We start from the raw sequence: 16,578 nt of genomic DNA, 5'->3' as shown, positions 1-16,578 counted from the left end.
CAGCAAGGGCTGCTCAGAGAGAATCCCATGAGCAAATGCCTGCTGGAGAGAGGAGTCAATGATGTGAGCATGGGATGCTGCTGGGGAGAGGATCCTAAGATGATTCACCCTGTTCTTCATGGCCTTGCTCAGGCTTCAGCCAAACCATGTAGAGGTCTGGTGTTTATACCAGTGAGCTTTTGAGTGCAAGGCCACAGCGGGTATCCCTGCTATGTCACTCATGTGCTGTTTGTCCCTTCCATGTCATTCTCATGTGCTTTCTCTCCCTGCCATGTCACTCTCATGTGTTTTCTGTCCGTGCCATGTCACTCATGAGTTTTCTGTCCCTGCCATGTCACTCTCATGTGCTCTCAGTCCCTTGCAGCACAAGCTCATACTTTGCTGCCTTCCAGATTCCAAGGCAAAAGAGCTAATTCTTTTTAAATGAAAACCATATCATAAAGGGCTGGATCTGTCATGCAGCTGAGTAAACCACAGCTTTCCACACTGTTATTCACCATAGGCGTTCGTGTGTTCTCACTCGCTGTTGTTGACTTCTTGGCTGCTTGATGAGTAGATAACCATATAAAATATCTGGTTACTTCATTATTGGAGGGTGACATAAACTTGGTTATGAAAACAAGAGTCCAGTAGTCATGGCTCCCTTTAAATGTTGACTTTCCTGATTACAAAAGCCCCAAAAGTGCAGCACCCATCCTGAACACCCCTGTTCTAGATAACACTGTGTACACAATGACCAGCCTCAGTTACTTCAAGTGCTTTAAGTAGGATCATCTTCCTCTCTTCATCACTGCTCCCCACAGTGTTCCTGACAGTTTCTGGAATAGTCAAAGCATGTTTAAGAAACAGTGTTTACATGTTTGAAAAGAAGAGGGTGAAAACGCCTGCTTTCCATTAAGCCAACGGCCTCAGTGGCCACTGGTTTTGTAGGAAGGTTGCACAAGATGTTTCCTTGCCTCCTCCCTCAGTGAGAGCTCAGCTCACCTCAGCATTTTAACAGGGTTTTTTAGTTTGTCCAAGCCTCCCTTGGCCTCATCTGACATCTCTGGCTATCTCTGCTCGTCTTAGAGGCATCACCTTCCTGGGTCACCCTCTGAAAGTTACTGTCCTCACTTTGCCCTGCAGCTCCTGTTACAATTCCAGCTCAAATGAGCTCCCCCGCTTCACTCCTTCCTCTGTTAAGCCTTTATTCTCAACTGGATGGAAACCTCATAACTTGCAAGGAGATCAGCATTTTATATTGAAATGTTAAACATGTTGAACCAGTTCAGAAGTAGGCATCTTTCCAGTGATGCAGCTTCAATTTCAAATGTTAATAAAAATTCCTAACATGGAACTCAATTTGGGAGTGGACAGCTCACAGGCTGGATGATGTGGGGTGCTGTCTCCCACTCCTGGTTCAAACCCAGCCCAAGGCAGGAGCTGCTGAGAGCTGTTGGTGTGCATCCTCTGCTTAGTGAACTGTTTGGATTTGAGTTTAATGGCCATGTTTAATGTTCTCAGCTGCCAGCCACACACCCTGTGTAACCTCCTTCCCTGTCAGTATCTTCCTTTGTGGTTGACATTGGATGCACTGCAGAGATGGGATTCCCTTCTCAAACCTTCACTGAGACCTGATAGGAGGTGGGAAGGGGAGGAATTTTGTGCTTCATATGGAGAAACAGATGGCATTTGTGCATGTCTAAATAGCTGTCCTCCTGTGGGGCACTGTCATCCTGCCCACTCTGACATGCCAGAGCAGGTAAATTACAGCTCCCCTTCTCCCTTGCCTCTCCCACTCTGCGAGATGTTGTTCAGTCTGCCCTCCTTTTGCATTTATTTTTCTCCAGTGGGCTTTAGAAAGAAATCTTGTGCTTAGTCCTGGCTCCGCATTTAATGCTGGATTACTTTGTGGGTGAGTCATGGCAAGCTGGGTCACAGGGAATGACTTCTCTCATATTCTCTTCTGAGAAGTTCAGTGGTGATATGTAAGGCTAGTGCTGCCTAGCTCATAGCAATGTTCCCTTGCAGACACAAAGCCTTCAGGGTAAGGCATGTTACAGGTAGAGAAGACATGCTGCACAGCAATCAAGCAGCCAAAAATGTAAAATCCTTAGTGGTCCCACTGAACTTTTCATTTGGAGCATGAGATATCTCTGCCTTCTCCTGTCCCTGTTTGGGATACAGCTGTTGTGGGCTCTTTGCTCAATTCTCTGAGCCATGTTGGTCTGCAGGGCTGGCCCCAAGGAGCTCTTCCTATTTAATGTGTTGCTGAGCTTACACAGTTACAGCTCTTAGTGAGTTGGTTCTTTGGAAAGGCTCCTTTGGATTCTGTCTGTGGGAGTGAGAGACAGCCTGCTGTCCTCATTTCCTTCTTGGCAGCTGGACTTCCTCCCTGCCCTTTGGAGAAGTGGTGGCTGAGGTAAGTGCATTGTGTGGAGAGCAATCAATTGTTTGTCATGCATGTTTAATAAGCAGCTGGGGTGAAGCCAGGACACCTTGGGTAGCCTTGATAGCCATGAGTTTCTAAAGTGATCCAGCGTTTGACTCACGCTGAGTTATTTGCAGGGGAATGGAATGGTTTGACTTTCAGAGGGAGGTGACAGAGGTGGTCTTACTTCGTGGTATTTCCCTATCTGTGTGTCCTTTTTTTAGGCTTCCCTTCTTCGTATTTCTTTCTTTCAGTTGCTACCCTTTTTCTGAAGAAAAGTGCTGCTGCTGCTGCTGCTGGTATTTTCTCTCAAACTTGCCTCTTGTCCCAACTTCATGTCTCTCCCTGCTGAGAAGAGTGAGTGATAACAGTCCTGGGGATTTGTCCAGTGATCTCTTACCAGCCAGAGCTGCAGCTGTTGAAAAGATTTTTCAAGCATCTCCTAAATCAGTTTCTCCCAGCCCTTGACATTGTCCTCTCACTCAGATTTGGGTTTTTTATTGAGGGTCATAGTGGTTCTGATGAAGATTTGTGTACGTGACCTCAAGAACATTGAGGTGCAGGAGTGCATTGGATGCAGTGGGAGGCTTTCCACAGGCTTTGGTGCACTTTGGCTCAGGCTTGTGAAGAAAAACAGGAAACACTGGAAAACACAGCAAGGGTAAACAGAGCAGTTTAGTTACATTAACTGTCTAGAGGAGAAACTCCACGAATTACCCAAACAAACAAAGCAAGTGCATTTGTTCAGCATTGCTGTGGGAAAACAGAGAGCTGATAATTGAATTTAGCTTAAAAGAATTACACAAGAAATTGGCCAGCTCAGGTCCAGAGTATAATTCTGGCATCCTGACCCAGTTCTGATTGCTGAACAGGCTTCAGGGAGGCCAGAGCTCCCAGAGACTGCATGCTATTTTTTATTCATAGCAGTGCTACTTTAAAGCCTTGCTTTCCAAAAAAACTGCATCAAAGAGATCTGTTGTCGCTGCCTCCCTGTGACTCCTGATCAGATTTGCCTTGCTGTGATTATGTTAACAGTCAGGGCTCACACTGGTCAGTCAGCTTGTTTCTGGCCTCACACATGATGAGCCACACTAAATGTGCTGCAGGACTCCTCCAGTGAGGCAATGGTAAGCGATGCATTATTTATATTAGGAAAGAAGCTGGAGTGTAAAACCAGAGTCCCAGGGTGCCTACTCTGAGTAAACATTGAATGAGAGGAGTTGAGGAGCTGACAGTCTGAGCTGTCCTTGCTTGGCTTTGTGGAATCTCATTGTCTTCAGGAGGAGAATGTGATGAACTGAAAGGCTGAAGTTTCCCGTGGGGTTGGGATGGAGGAGTGACTGTGGCAGTAAGAGCACAAAGGGAAACTGAGTCCTGCTCGTCCATAATGGCTCTGCTGGCTTTGTAAAGGGTAACAGGCAGCATCTGTTTGTGGCTTCTGATAAAATGGACATTTATGTCTCAGGGAGCACACAGGGCAGTGCAGTGTCATTTTGACATTGCTACTTCTAATCTCAAAGCTTTTCTTATCAACTCTTTGTTCAAGATCAGTTCAGGTAAGAACAGAACTTCCCAAGGCAGAATATTTCAAGAGACTGATTACCTGCTTCTAATTCCATGTGAATTCTGAATAGCAGGTAAGATTAGATGGTCACAAATGAAATGTAAACTATTGATTCAGTTTGCACTGGTGTTTAGTACAAACACACACTGCTCTGTCCTGTTTTTTCTGTTTAAAGGAGGGGGACTGTTCATTAGTGAAAAGAATCAGCATGGCATTGCATTTACTGCTTGTTTAGGAAAACCTGGTCCCTTTGATGCAGGTGGAGACCCTTGAACTTTAGAAAATAATGTGTTAGCATGCGAGAGTATGCCTTAGTCCTGCAGGTCATTTAATCATTTTCTCAAGTGAGTCATTGTAAGGTAAAGTAGATGCTGAGAAAAGTTCTTCATTGCCAATTAAAACAGGCTCCAAAGGTGTTGCTGGTTTCATTCTACCAGAAACTCATCACTGAGAGGCCAGGAGGGGTTGCCTGTGTACCTTGAGGCCAGATCCCGAGCTAATATAAACTGGCAAAGCTCTATTGCTTTATACCAATAAAGGTATTCCTTTCAGACTCAATTCCTCTATGCTTGTGACTTTTAAAAGAATTTCTGTTGAGAAAACAGGAGTGATTCAGAAATGGGTAGATTTCCACACATGTAAGAATTGAATGAATTTCAGAAGAAGCCTGTAAATAACTTGAGGTGTGAGTTCTGATTTGTTCTTTATAGAGAACAAATTTTATCTGCCTCAAACCCCCTGCAAAATAAAGTTGAGTAAAGACTGGCAGACTCAGCATTTGTCTTAGGCAAGACATCTTCCATGAGATGAGGTTTAAAACAAAGTTAAGGACAGGAATATACTAATTAGTAAGTGCTACCCTTGTTTTTTGCCAACAAAACCTCACTCTCAACACATTTGACAAAAAATAATTGAAGCTAATCAGAAAGCTAAAGCATTTCTTAATTAACAACTCTAGACTAAACACTAGTCTTTTCTGGAAAGGATAAAATCAGGGATCCTAAAGCACTTACAAAGTCAGGAAGATGATTTGTTTTCAGCCTTTTGAGATGGAACACCTGATGTGCCAGCCAGGGGACCATTCAGGAAGCTGCCAGAGCAGCTGGGCTCAGGAGGGCTGCCAGATCCCATCCCACAGAAACAGAGCAGAACCCAAAAAGGACCCAGCTTTGAGCTTCAGCACTGTGGCAGTCACAGGGCAGACAAGCTGCAAGAAACCTTGGAAACCTGCCTTGGTCTCCCTTAGAAAAGTTAACAGGATTGCTGCTTGCCCATGAGCATTCAAACTGGCATTTTGGGGCAAACTTTGTTCTGGAAGGTTCCTGACAAGCTCACGTGCCTTGCTTCATGGTGCTGAGCCCTTCCTTTCCTGACTTTTAGGAAGGCAATCTTTAGATGGGCTTATTTGCATTGGAGAAATACTGCTGGAACTTTCATCCCAGCATGTGAGGAGTTTTCTCTGTGTGTAGAAACAACATGGGTAAAATATTTGGAGTGAAACCCAGGCTCCATTGAAGTCAATGGCAAAACTCCCATTCACTTCAGTGGAGCAGGAATTTCACTCTTTACTATTTTGAAGTTAGAGTTACTAATAGACTGTTAGATTATTCCTGCGTGCATCAAATAAAATGTGCTTGATGTTAATGTTTCTGCAGTGTTCAAAACCCACAAAGGTTTAAAAACAGGAATAACTATGGACTTCTGAGTCTAAAAATTACATTGAATGTAGTTTTGATAGAAATAATAATAATGTCCCTGGAGATAAACCTAAAATAATAGACTCCACCATATAATCTTTACTGTAAGCTAAAAATAGCAGAGATGGTGGTTCAATCTAAGCCATAATTATCAAAGTGCTGAAGTGGGTTTTGGTTCATTGCTACTAGAAATGGATGTCGTGTTTGGGCTCTGAACAGTCGAGTCCCACAACTGGCAAGAAGCAAAGCCAAGAGCACAGTCAGAAAGCAAACAGGAGCCTCAGATTTGTAGGGAAATAGCATGGATTAAACATTATTTAAAGGGACTGCTCCTGGCTTGCTCCAGCCAGCCAGCTGGAGACCCAGTGAGTTCTGTATTTTCAGCCCCAAATTGGTGATGTTTTGCTAGAAGGTGACACTGGCCATAGAAAGCACCTTTCTTCTGAAAGTAATTTTCCATTTCACTTTGAAATTGAAGGAGGAATGTTACTGTTTCAGAGTTACTACTCTGTATGATTCTGAAAAAGGGTTTTAATGTTCATTTTGAAGTAGGATGGAAAATCCTTAACTCACTTTCTCTGCCAGGCAGGTCGGTGTGATGGGCTGAGTGTAGGACTGAGTGTAGCAGGTGACCTTGGTCACACCATTTTTCCCTGTTAACAAAGTTTTACCTGCAGCAGAGGAGTCTCACCCTCCTGTAGTGGCAGCAGGGATTTATTCTGAACCTGAGCCTGCTGTAGCAGTCCAATGGTGATAGAAAGGTCCTGAGGGGGAAGATAGATGTAGGTGGAAGTAACACGTTTCTGTTTCTGAGTGCTTTTGGAAATCCTCACTGAATGTGTTTGAATTCTTCTATGTGTTTATGCAACACAATCTGCTGTTTGTTTAGATGGGGTTTTTTGCTGAGTAGGTCCCATTCTGTCCCTGCTGAGATGGGCATGGGGCAGTCTTGGTGCTTGTTTGGACAATGCTTGCAGAAACAGGGCTTGGCTTTGCCTCAGGCTCCAGTCTGAACACTGCTGCTAGAGTCAGAGCCTGATTTAGGTTGGAAGGGCCACTGGAGATCCTCTGATCCAACCCACCACTCAAAAAAGGATCAGCCTCAAAGTTAGATGACTTTACAATACCACTAATTTAGAAAAATGTTTTTCCTAACAGTATATTCCAAATTCACTCTGAGGCTAGAACAAAGGCCATCTCTAGGTCATTCTCTCAGTGTAACTGTAGGGATCCTATCCATTAGATTTGGCAAAGCAATCCAAAATTTTCAGTAAATATTCCAGTAGATACCCTTCTCTGAGCTACATCATTTCTCCTGGTTCACTTCTCGTAACAGTAAATATTCCAGTAGATACCCTTCTCTGAGCTACATCATTTCTCCCGGTTCACTTCTCGTGAGAGGAGGAAAGTCCATAAGAAGCACATTTAAAAGTTTCAAACACACAAATACCAAACACTTTGTGAAATTAAGGCAATGGATAAAATAAAGGAACCTCTAGTTCATTTATTTAACGGGTGCCCAGGGCTGTACATGGCTGATTGTGTGTTGTATGTGCAGCCTGTTGTCCAGCTGTTTATAGCTGAGAGTGTCATTGCTGAGGGCAGTGGGAAATGAGAAACCCACACCATAATTTGATGTGTTTTTTCTCTTGTATTGTTCTAATCCTACAGCATGGGGATGAGCCACGATGATGATCATCAGCCCTGTGCTGGGAGGTCTCACATCATGTCTGGAGAATGGGTGAAGGGCAGGAACCCAAGTGACCTTTCCTGGTCTTCGTGCAGCCGAGATGACCTCGAAAACTTCCTAAAGTAAGGATTGTGCTGTGTCAAAAATCCTACCAGGCAAGAATCCACTCTGTTGCTTTAAAGTGAAAGTGTTAACAATGTTCCTTTTAAAGAAGTGTAAATGTGGTATTAGGGTGTGCAAATTTGAATCTGTCTCCATTGCAATAGCACCTTGAAATTGAGGATTGAGGAGAGGCAGAAGAATTAAGTGCAGTTGTCAATGTGCTGATAACATCTTTTTTAAAATCCCATATCACCTTTTTTTTTTTACAGAAAATGCCCTTCAATTTTGCAATGACAGAAATCTGTGTGTAGGTGGCTTGCAGGAATCTCTGCTTAAAGATGCTGCAGCTTTATGCTGTGGCTTTTACTGTCTTGTTATTAAATAGTTTTTATTTTATTGAAACTTGACTTTGCCTGGAGGTTGTTCTGATGTGTTTTCTCACTCCTCAATGAGTGTTGGTCTGAAACGGTTCACTATAAACTTCTTTCCCACTGCATCCATGTTTCAGCTCATCATATTCAGTTGTTCAGGAAGGATTTCTGTCTGGCTGCTTATTAAATCTCATGAACTACAGGAAGCACTGGAATTATCTGAACTCTGCAGTTCTAATCTTAAATCTACAGTGCAGCTCTTTACAAACAGTGCCTGGCACAAACGGTGCCTGGCACAATGCTTTGTGCTAGGAGTGGGTTCAGCATGGGAAATTTCCCAATCTGGGGGTTAGAGGGGGGAAAGAAAGGAAAATAATGAATGAAAATAGGATATTTAATGCCACAGTAAAGGCATGAATTAGAAAAATAAGTTGAATCTGAACTCATCTGGTTGTGTCTGGCTCCTGATATGACAGTGATATTCCAATTTGTAAAAGGTTGTTGTGAAGGCAAAGAGAAAAATCTTCTTTGTTTTCCTGTGATGGATAAGAAAAAATGTCAGAATTCAGGTGGAGTGATTGAGGTGAGACATGATGGAAGACTTTCCAGCCGTCATTTCAAGGCGAGTGAAGCTTTGGGCTGGATTGCCTGAGGGCTGAATTGAGTCTCCTTCAGATTTCTAGGAACGGTTTAGACAAATGTTTAACCCAGAATGTTGTGAATTTTGGCTTAGACAAATGTTTAACCCAGAATGTTGTGAATGTCATCTGTCCTGCCTTTAGGCCTGGGGCTACAGGTGACTTCCCAGGCCCATTTTATATCCATAGCTCTCAATGATTTAGAAGATTTCCAGGGCAAACCCACAGTTTGACATGAGACTCCCTGTCAAAGAGAGGACGTGGCTGCTCTGTGGCAGTGATCTAACACTGCAGTTTAGAGGGGCTTTCCCTAAGGACATTTTTCCTTCCTGCCCTGCCCAGGTCCAAGGTGAGCACCTGTCTGCTGCTGACAGACCCCCGGAGCCAGTACTCCGTGCGGCTCCCTCACAAGCTGCCGGGGATGCACTACAGCGCCGATGAGCAGTGCCAGATCCTTTTTGGCACCAACGCCACCTTCTGCAAGGATATGGAGGTAAGAGCTCGTGGGTTGTAGCTGGAAACAAGGTGGGAAGTGGAAATAAAGCTGCCAAGCAGCAGGGGAGGAGAAAAGGAGTCTGTATTTCCCTCAGTTTTCAGCGCTGCTGGTGGAAAATCAAAGGGCCTCAAGCTCCGTGTCAGCCGCTCCTGCTTAGGCCTCATCCTTCTTTCCCCACACTGCCCTTGGTAATGTCCCAGAGCAGACTCAGAAAAACTGGTGTTTGCACGTTGTTCCCTTTTGAGATTGTTTTGCTGAAATGCTCTGTAGAGATTGTTTTCCTGGAAGTTCAGCTGAGGTGAGAGTCTCTCCTCACAAGAGTGCTTGGCTATTTCCACAGAGTCAGCTTAGATGGCTGGCTGGGTGTTCCCAGACTTCACCTTCACACCACTGCAGTGTTCTTAGGAGCTGACTCTTAACTCTGTGCTGAGGAAATATTGATGTCTGCTTCTTTCATGAGGCTTTACAGAATTGTGTGCAGAATCCTCTGTGTTTTCTAAGCAACACGATGTTTAATCAGGATTTGGGTGCAGTGCGGGGTATCATGGCGTTGGTTGGCAAAAAGGAAACATTTACTGTTGCTGTCTCTAGAAGTAGGTTGTGCTTGAGATGAGGCTGTTGGACTCATCCTCTGGAATTTAAACAGCCAGGTTTTTCATAAGGTATTACACATAATCAGATCTTTTAGTTCTGAACAGATCTTATCCCCTGCTTTAGACAGGGAGTAGGGTAGTGCCTGCTTCCAGTGTGGCCTTAGAGATATCCAAAAAAAAGTAAGGAAGCTGTGTTGGGTCAGCAGCACCAGCTGGCAGCATCCCCTCCTGTACAGACAGGCAAGAAGCAGACAGGTTTCTTGCTTTTAATAACTGGCCATTTGTATTTTTAGTTATCCTTCATTCCCACTCTGAACAAGCTTGGGATCTTAAATCAGTGTTAAAAAAGAAAATAATAACCAGAGATAACTGGGGTTTCTAAGTGCCAAATTACTAAAACTGTGGAACACGTGCAAGTCCTGGGAAAATGCTCTTAGTTTCACATTAGCTGTTTTATTTACTTTGGACTTGGAAGCTAGCTAATATAAAACAATAGGAAAAGAATCTGGACAGGTTGTATTTCCCAGCTCCATCAAGAAAATGCAGACCACCAGGACTACTGTACTGGAAGCAAAGTGTTAGAATATAGGTCTGTAAAGAAAACCTCAGATCTACCCAGCATGACTCAAGTTCTTCCACTTGTGTGGGTGTCACCCAGCTGGACTGCTCTTGGAAGAGATTTTTGCTATTTCCCTTGTTGTGATAAAAAACCATTTTGTTTCTGGATATTCCAGTGCCTGATGAGAATGTCAGCCCGCTGGTAGGTGGTCAGCATTTCTCACACAGGAGTTGCATGTCCAGTCTGGAATTGCTTCAGGGACTTGTTGTTTGCCAGAATAATGTGCCAAGAGGCACCATTCTCTGTGAGATACAGACAGCAGGTGTTTGTGCTTCCCAAGATTTTCACCAGTCTAATTATTTGACACTTTAGAACACAATGAAAAACGTGCTCTTTTTCTCCATCTCTCCTTTCTCCCAAAAGAGAAGCATATTTTGTGAGGACATTAGTTCTTCCTAATGAAAAGCCTGGTAGAACTTCAGCAGGTTAAAACTAATTTGCAGTCCCTTATTTAGAATTATTTCTGTTGCAGATGTGCATTAAGAATTAGCATTCACCCTGTGAAACTCTGGATCAGTTATGTCACATGCCATTAGTTTAAGCATGTGTTTACATCCTGTTATGCTACTCTCAACTGGTGTTTGATGGCAAGGAAAGGAAATTCTTTAGAGGAAATGATCACTTTTGATTTTTAAACCTCTGAAGTTTATGTTCATTTCACCTTTGTGTTCCTCAGGCCTCATCTGCAGAATACTTGTATCATAAGTCTCAAAGCTGTCTACAAAAATATGAACCAAAAAAAAAAAATTGGCACTGCTCACTGGCATTAGCTGTAGAAATTATTGGCAAATACAGCTGTCTCCTCTTTTAGCCAATGGTAATGTGGTATTTTTAATTCAATAAAGTATTAAAAAAATCCAAATGTAAAAGCAATAAACATTTGACAGTAAATATTTGTTACGAAAAGGAAATAAGCTTCAGGAAATGAGCCTGCTCAATCTTTTTATGATTACATGTGTCTGCTGCCTATTTTCTTATATAATAAAAGAGCTACATTACAATATTTCTTTGGAGATAGTTGAGCTGCATAATTATATCAGGCAAACTAGAGGCCCTATGCTCAAAAATGCCATGCAATTTGGTTTAGAGCAAACTTGAGAGGTTAGATGATTCCAAAATTTCAACATTTTTGAGAAACTGCAGAAAATTTCTGTGCAGTAAGCTCTCTTCTTTAACAGCATCAAAGCCCCATTTTTTGAAGGAATGTGATTTTGCTTTCACAGGGAGTCAGGTCCCTCAGTGCTTGGCAGTGGCTGGGCTTCCCACACCAGTCCAAGAAGATAGTTAATCCATGAATATTCACCCATATCTGAATTTTTGAGATTGCATCCCCAAAATTCTTCTTCCATTTTGTTTTAAGGATAACTCAGATGCCTTAGAACAAAAGTGTAGCTCTCTGTTTGCCAAACCAGCTATCCTGCAGCTCTTCTGCTCCAAATTTACAGAACAGAAATTAAAATATGTGAGCAAGGCTCAGCTTTACATACACCAAACCTCTACATTCCTTTCTCTTTTCCTTCTGCATTTTAATACACTAAAAAATGAGTTTATGACAGTCAGGTGATCCATAGCCTGTTGTAATCTGGGACCTCCAAGATGTATAATTCAGGATCTGGTTCTGTACTCTCAGTGTTGGGTAAGATTTTCTAGTGCATGTCACCTCTTTCAGGAGCTGTGAATCAGGCTTTTAGCCTGGGTTTCTGTTAGGGCAGGGAACAAGTGTCCAAGGCCAGGCTTGGAGCACCCTAGGATAGAGGAAGGTGTCCCTGCCCATGGCAGGGGGTTGGAACTGGATGAACTTTAAGGTCCCCTCTGACCCAAGCCATTCTATGGTTCTGTGATTAGTGAATCTCTCAAGACCCTTCAGTAGATCCCCCTTCATGTCCAAGTTACAGAGTTTTCTCCTGGAATACACAAAGGGATCAAAGTGCTTTTCTGTGGTGCTTTCTGTTCATCTTTCCCCTTGCAAATGTCAGGCATTGTCTGATCCATGCAAGGGTTTATCTAGCAGGCAGTACAAGTTTGCCCTTCCATTCTGCCTGGCTCCAGCTGGGAAGCTGCACAGTGCTGGGAGAGCTTTGGCCCACCTAAGAGGTTACACACTGACCTTTATTTTGAGGCAGACAAGTTGCTTTTAGAGAAATTAATGTGTCATTCTCAAGCTCTGAGCAACATCATGATAATTGCAGGAAAAGCTGGACAGAAATGCACCTCTGACACTGCACGGGGTGTTATCAGTGCACCCCAAACACTGAGATCCCAGGGGGCTCTGGCTGCTGAATGCTGCTGTGAGTCCAGGGCTAGCATGGGAGCAGTTGTGCAAATTACAGGCAATTCAACCTGTCTGACCTCTGTCCTTCAGCTCCACACCGGGCTATGAATCAACGATTGTGAATTCATTTGACCCCTCCGAGAGAGGAAGCAGAGAGCTGCAGCCCCAGCCAGGCGATGATGCCTGAGAGCAGGAGTTAACCCTTTGCTGTCCCTGTGTTTATTCCAAGAGGAATAGCACGAGTGGTTTCTGCTGAATCTCTCAGGGAGCAGAGATGGTGTTTCTCCCCCAGAAATTCATCAAAACACATTTGAAACCTCACATGGAAGCATTCTGCATGTTTAATCTTTATTTCTCAGGCTGGCATGCCTACCAACAGAGGCTTTTGCACTGAAAGCATGTTTATGGGGAAAAAATGTGATTTCTATCTCGTGCATCCATTTGGCTTTTTGTTTTATAAGCCTTTTGGCTTATTTATTATTAACACATTTTTGCGGGTTTTTACATAACCATTATTGTCCAGCATTGTTTTGAGTCAAAACTGGGCTGAGGCTGGAGTGGCACTTGGGAGGAGATTAGCATTGCTACCAAGAGATTTTTTTTCTGACAAGGGACACTGTCAACTCAGATGGAGCTGGGAATTGAATTTTGACATAGCAGTGTTTTTAGAAATACTAAACCAGCTAGAACTGGCTCCACTGTTTTTCTTAGGTTCAAATTGTTTTTTAACAAGTGTAGGTATTTTCCAATATCTACAAGCTGCAGAACAAGAGGGCAAAGTTGATTGCAAGCCAAAGGAGACAAAGTAGACTTCTTGGCTAATGTGGAAAAGAGAGGAACCAAAAACAAAGTAAAGAAAAACTAGCAATTGTAATGATCAAGTGGATTTAATGTTCCCCTTCAGTTTACATATTTGATGGTGTGGTGGTGAGTATAATTCAGCAATTGTAGGTCTCTCTGTGGTCTTGATCTTGCAGAGAGACTGCTGGAGTGGCCTTTTGGGCTCTGTGCATGGGAATCAATGGGCCTCTGTTTGCCTTTTCTCTGCAGGGCCGTTTGTGAGATGCAGACCATGATAGTGAGCCCTATTATTTAGTAATGTATAGAGTATTTACAGGAACGTGGTAATTAGATTGAATACTGGTTTATCCTGAAAATAATAGGTTACATTGTCATTTTCTGTACAACCAGGGACTTTGTCTGCATAGTAATACTAATAAATCTGGAAGAGGATGGGTTGGGTTTTTCTTGAGGATTGCAGAATAGAAGCCTGGCAATTCAGTCTAAAATAAAATTGGCTGATTTTTCTTTTTTTTTTTCTTTTTCTTTTTTTTTTTTGAGAAGTAAAGATAACAATTAACTTAATTGCCATTCTATAGTTTATAATTTTCCTCATATAGGTTGTTAGAATTCAGACTATTTTCATATTGCCTGTTTCTATGAAGCTGAAGTGTCCTATTTCACTGCTTCTGTATGTTGCAAAAATACCTTTTTCTCTTTATTTTCAGTGGAAATACTTTTTGTTTAAGAGAGAGAGAGAATTAGAGAGAAGCAGAGTTCCTGCCTGGGCAGCACAGCCCAGTTTACAATTATTGGAATGCTTCAGAAATTTTTGTACGTGTTTCAGTTTGGAAGATGGTCAAAACACATTCTGGTGCAGTGGTTTAAAGAAAAATAAAAAGAGAGAAGGGAACCAAAATAAAATTATAAAAATACAACGTGGAAATTTCAGAATATAAACATAATAAACTCTTAACAATAGCAGAGAGAGCCTATTAAGAATTAAACACTTGAGCTTGGCAAGTTTTCATTTCTTATTAAGACAAGGGGAGGGAGAAAGAATTAGTGTAGCCTTGTGATGTGGCATCTACTGCTAAAGTCTAAGCTTTACAAAATTAGCCAGAATACGATTGAGTATCAGCCTGAAAACAGTGCATAACAAGCTTGAAGGGCATTCAGACTTCTCCCACTGGCCTGCTGGGAACTTCCCATCTGCAAAACACTTCAAGAGAAACTCCATAATTTTCACAACCACATCTGAACTGTGTGTGTACATATCTGTATTTATTTTTTGTCCCTTGCTTCTCTTTTCCCATGGCCAAGAAACACAATCCATGATTTCATTATTTTAATTTTCCTATTTTTCTTTTTTAATGGACAACTCTGCCTGTTGTCCAAAACAAATCAGGTTTTTTTTTTTTTTATATCTGACAGTCAGGTGTTAAGGTTGAGGAGTAGACTGGGAACTGTTGAGTGAACACTACTCTTAAGAACAGCTCTTTTAAACATTGGTAATAAGTCACAATAAAAAATTCCAATCATTTAATTCAAAGACTCTGTTCCAGTGCTTTATTCCCTTTATGCCTCTACTTCTAGGTTTGACCATATAAAGATACTTCCATGATTTTTCCAGCTGATGTGACACATTTGGGTTGTGTTCTGTCATTTAAGAGGCTAAAACCTGGGCTCAGCAAAGCTGAAGAGCTCACACAGTGAGAGTTGTGTGTTGGTAGGAAAGTGCATCAAACTTGTCCTTTCCTCCTTGGATTTTTCCATGTCTATGAATCCCTGGAGCTGGTGACATGGGTGCCCTACATTTTTCTTTTTTAATGGACAACTCTGCCTGTTGTTCAAAACAAATCAGGTTTTTTTTTTTTATATCTGACAGTCAGGTGTTAAGGCTGAGGAGTAGACTGGGAACTGTTGAGTGAACACTACTCTTAAGAACAGCTCTTTTAAACATTGGTAATAAGTCACAATAAAAAATTCCAATCATTTAATTCAAAGACTCTGTTCCAGTGCTTTATTCCCTTTATGCCTCTACTTCTAGGTTTGACCATATAAAGATACTTCCATGATTTTTCCAGCTGATGTGACACATTTGGGTTGTGTTCTGTCATTTAAGAGGCTAAAACCTGGGCTCAGCAAAGCTGAAGAGCTCACACAGTGAGAGTTGTGTGTTGGTAGGAAAGTGCATCAAACTTGTCCTTTCCTCCTTGGATTTTTCCATGTCTATGAATCCCTGGAGCTGGTGCCTAGAGGCACTGGATAGATTTGTATTCAGCTTCATGTTTTGCTGTAAAATAAGCTTGTGGTCTTATGAATGCTCTTTCCAATCTCTTACTTTTTACTCTTAATTTAATTCCAGGTTACCTGAAAAGATTAAATAAAACTGGTGCTTTGCAAAGAAATATTTTAGACCATGAAGGTTTTAGTTTTCCTTGAGAGCACCAGAGACAGCTGAAACCAGAGACAGTGTTTTCCTGTTTCATTGTTTGCTTCCCAATGTACAGTTTAAAAAAAAACAAAAAGTGTTTCTGTTCCTTTGTGCCTTCCTTGCAGTCTGGGAGTCTTTCACTGCTTGTCTGGCACTATCTTGGAATATCAGCTCTAGACACAGGTCAGCAGTTTGGCCACTGAGACATGGATCTGAGTTTCACAATTATCTTGTCTGGGTCAACGTGGCTCCTTTCCAGGAGTGCCTTCCAGTTTTACAGGATTTGAATTTGGAACCCTTTTCATCTCATTTTCAGCAGTAAGAAGCTCTACCAAACAGCTCTGCTCACCTCCCTTGTGATTGCTGTGGGTTGTTTATGCACCCAAAATGAAAGACAGTGATGGTGTAGAAATTGGGGCATTGTTTTTTCACCTTGTGTAAAGAGTTGCTGCTCAGAAGCGTCCTGTGGGACTTTGAGAACATTTGCATTGTGCTTTGAACAAGAAATCAAGAGTAAATTGTGTGTTTATTTTACCTAATAGATATTAATTATGATCCCATTCATAAGCATATTTTCTCTCCTGGTTAGCAATATGCTGAGCCTTAACCTTGGCAAAATAAGAGAGTTCTGATGCTTCATTGAAAGTCAGCGTATTTAGAAGGAAGCCTGTGTGTTCTGAGGTCTCTTGCTCCTCTCCCTTAAGGATATTTACTTTTCCTAAGTTCTTACTCATAGTTGCCTCATTTGACAGAAAAATTGGTTTCTGGTGGTTTAATTCTGCTGCTAGAAAGAAGAGGCTCCTCTTTCCGGTGGGCAGCAGAAACAAATTCATCTCCAGGAGAAATAAGTGTTTCTTTCCTTGGATGCAGACAAGGTAAAGGAGTGAATGTGCAGGGAATGAACAAACT

At 42.2% G+C, this 16,578-nt stretch overlaps 1 protein-coding gene across 1 annotated transcript in view; it reads left to right on the top strand.

Annotated features, from left to right (window-relative positions):
• Window positions 1-16,578, top strand: part of ADAMTS17 (ADAM metallopeptidase with thrombospondin type 1 motif 17) — a 154,653-nt gene that overhangs the window by 70,843 nt on the left and 67,232 nt on the right. Inside the window, exons 9-10 of the mRNA XM_041418728.1 lie at window positions 7,343-7,483; window positions 8,815-8,965. Coding sequence (XP_041274662.1) covers window positions 7,343-7,483; window positions 8,815-8,965 — 292 coding nt within the window. The remainder of the gene's footprint in view (window positions 1-7,342; window positions 7,484-8,814; window positions 8,966-16,578) is intronic.

The sequence above is a fragment of the Onychostruthus taczanowskii genome, unplaced genomic scaffold (assembly GCF_017590055.1).
Source record: "Onychostruthus taczanowskii isolate IOZ18803 unplaced genomic scaffold, ASM1759005v1 scaffold6, whole genome shotgun sequence".
Classification (NCBI taxonomy): Eukaryota; Metazoa; Chordata; class Aves; order Passeriformes; family Passeridae; genus Onychostruthus; species Onychostruthus taczanowskii.
The sequence above is the reverse complement of the archived record's forward strand: the minus strand, read 5'-3'. Positions and strand labels throughout refer to the sequence as shown.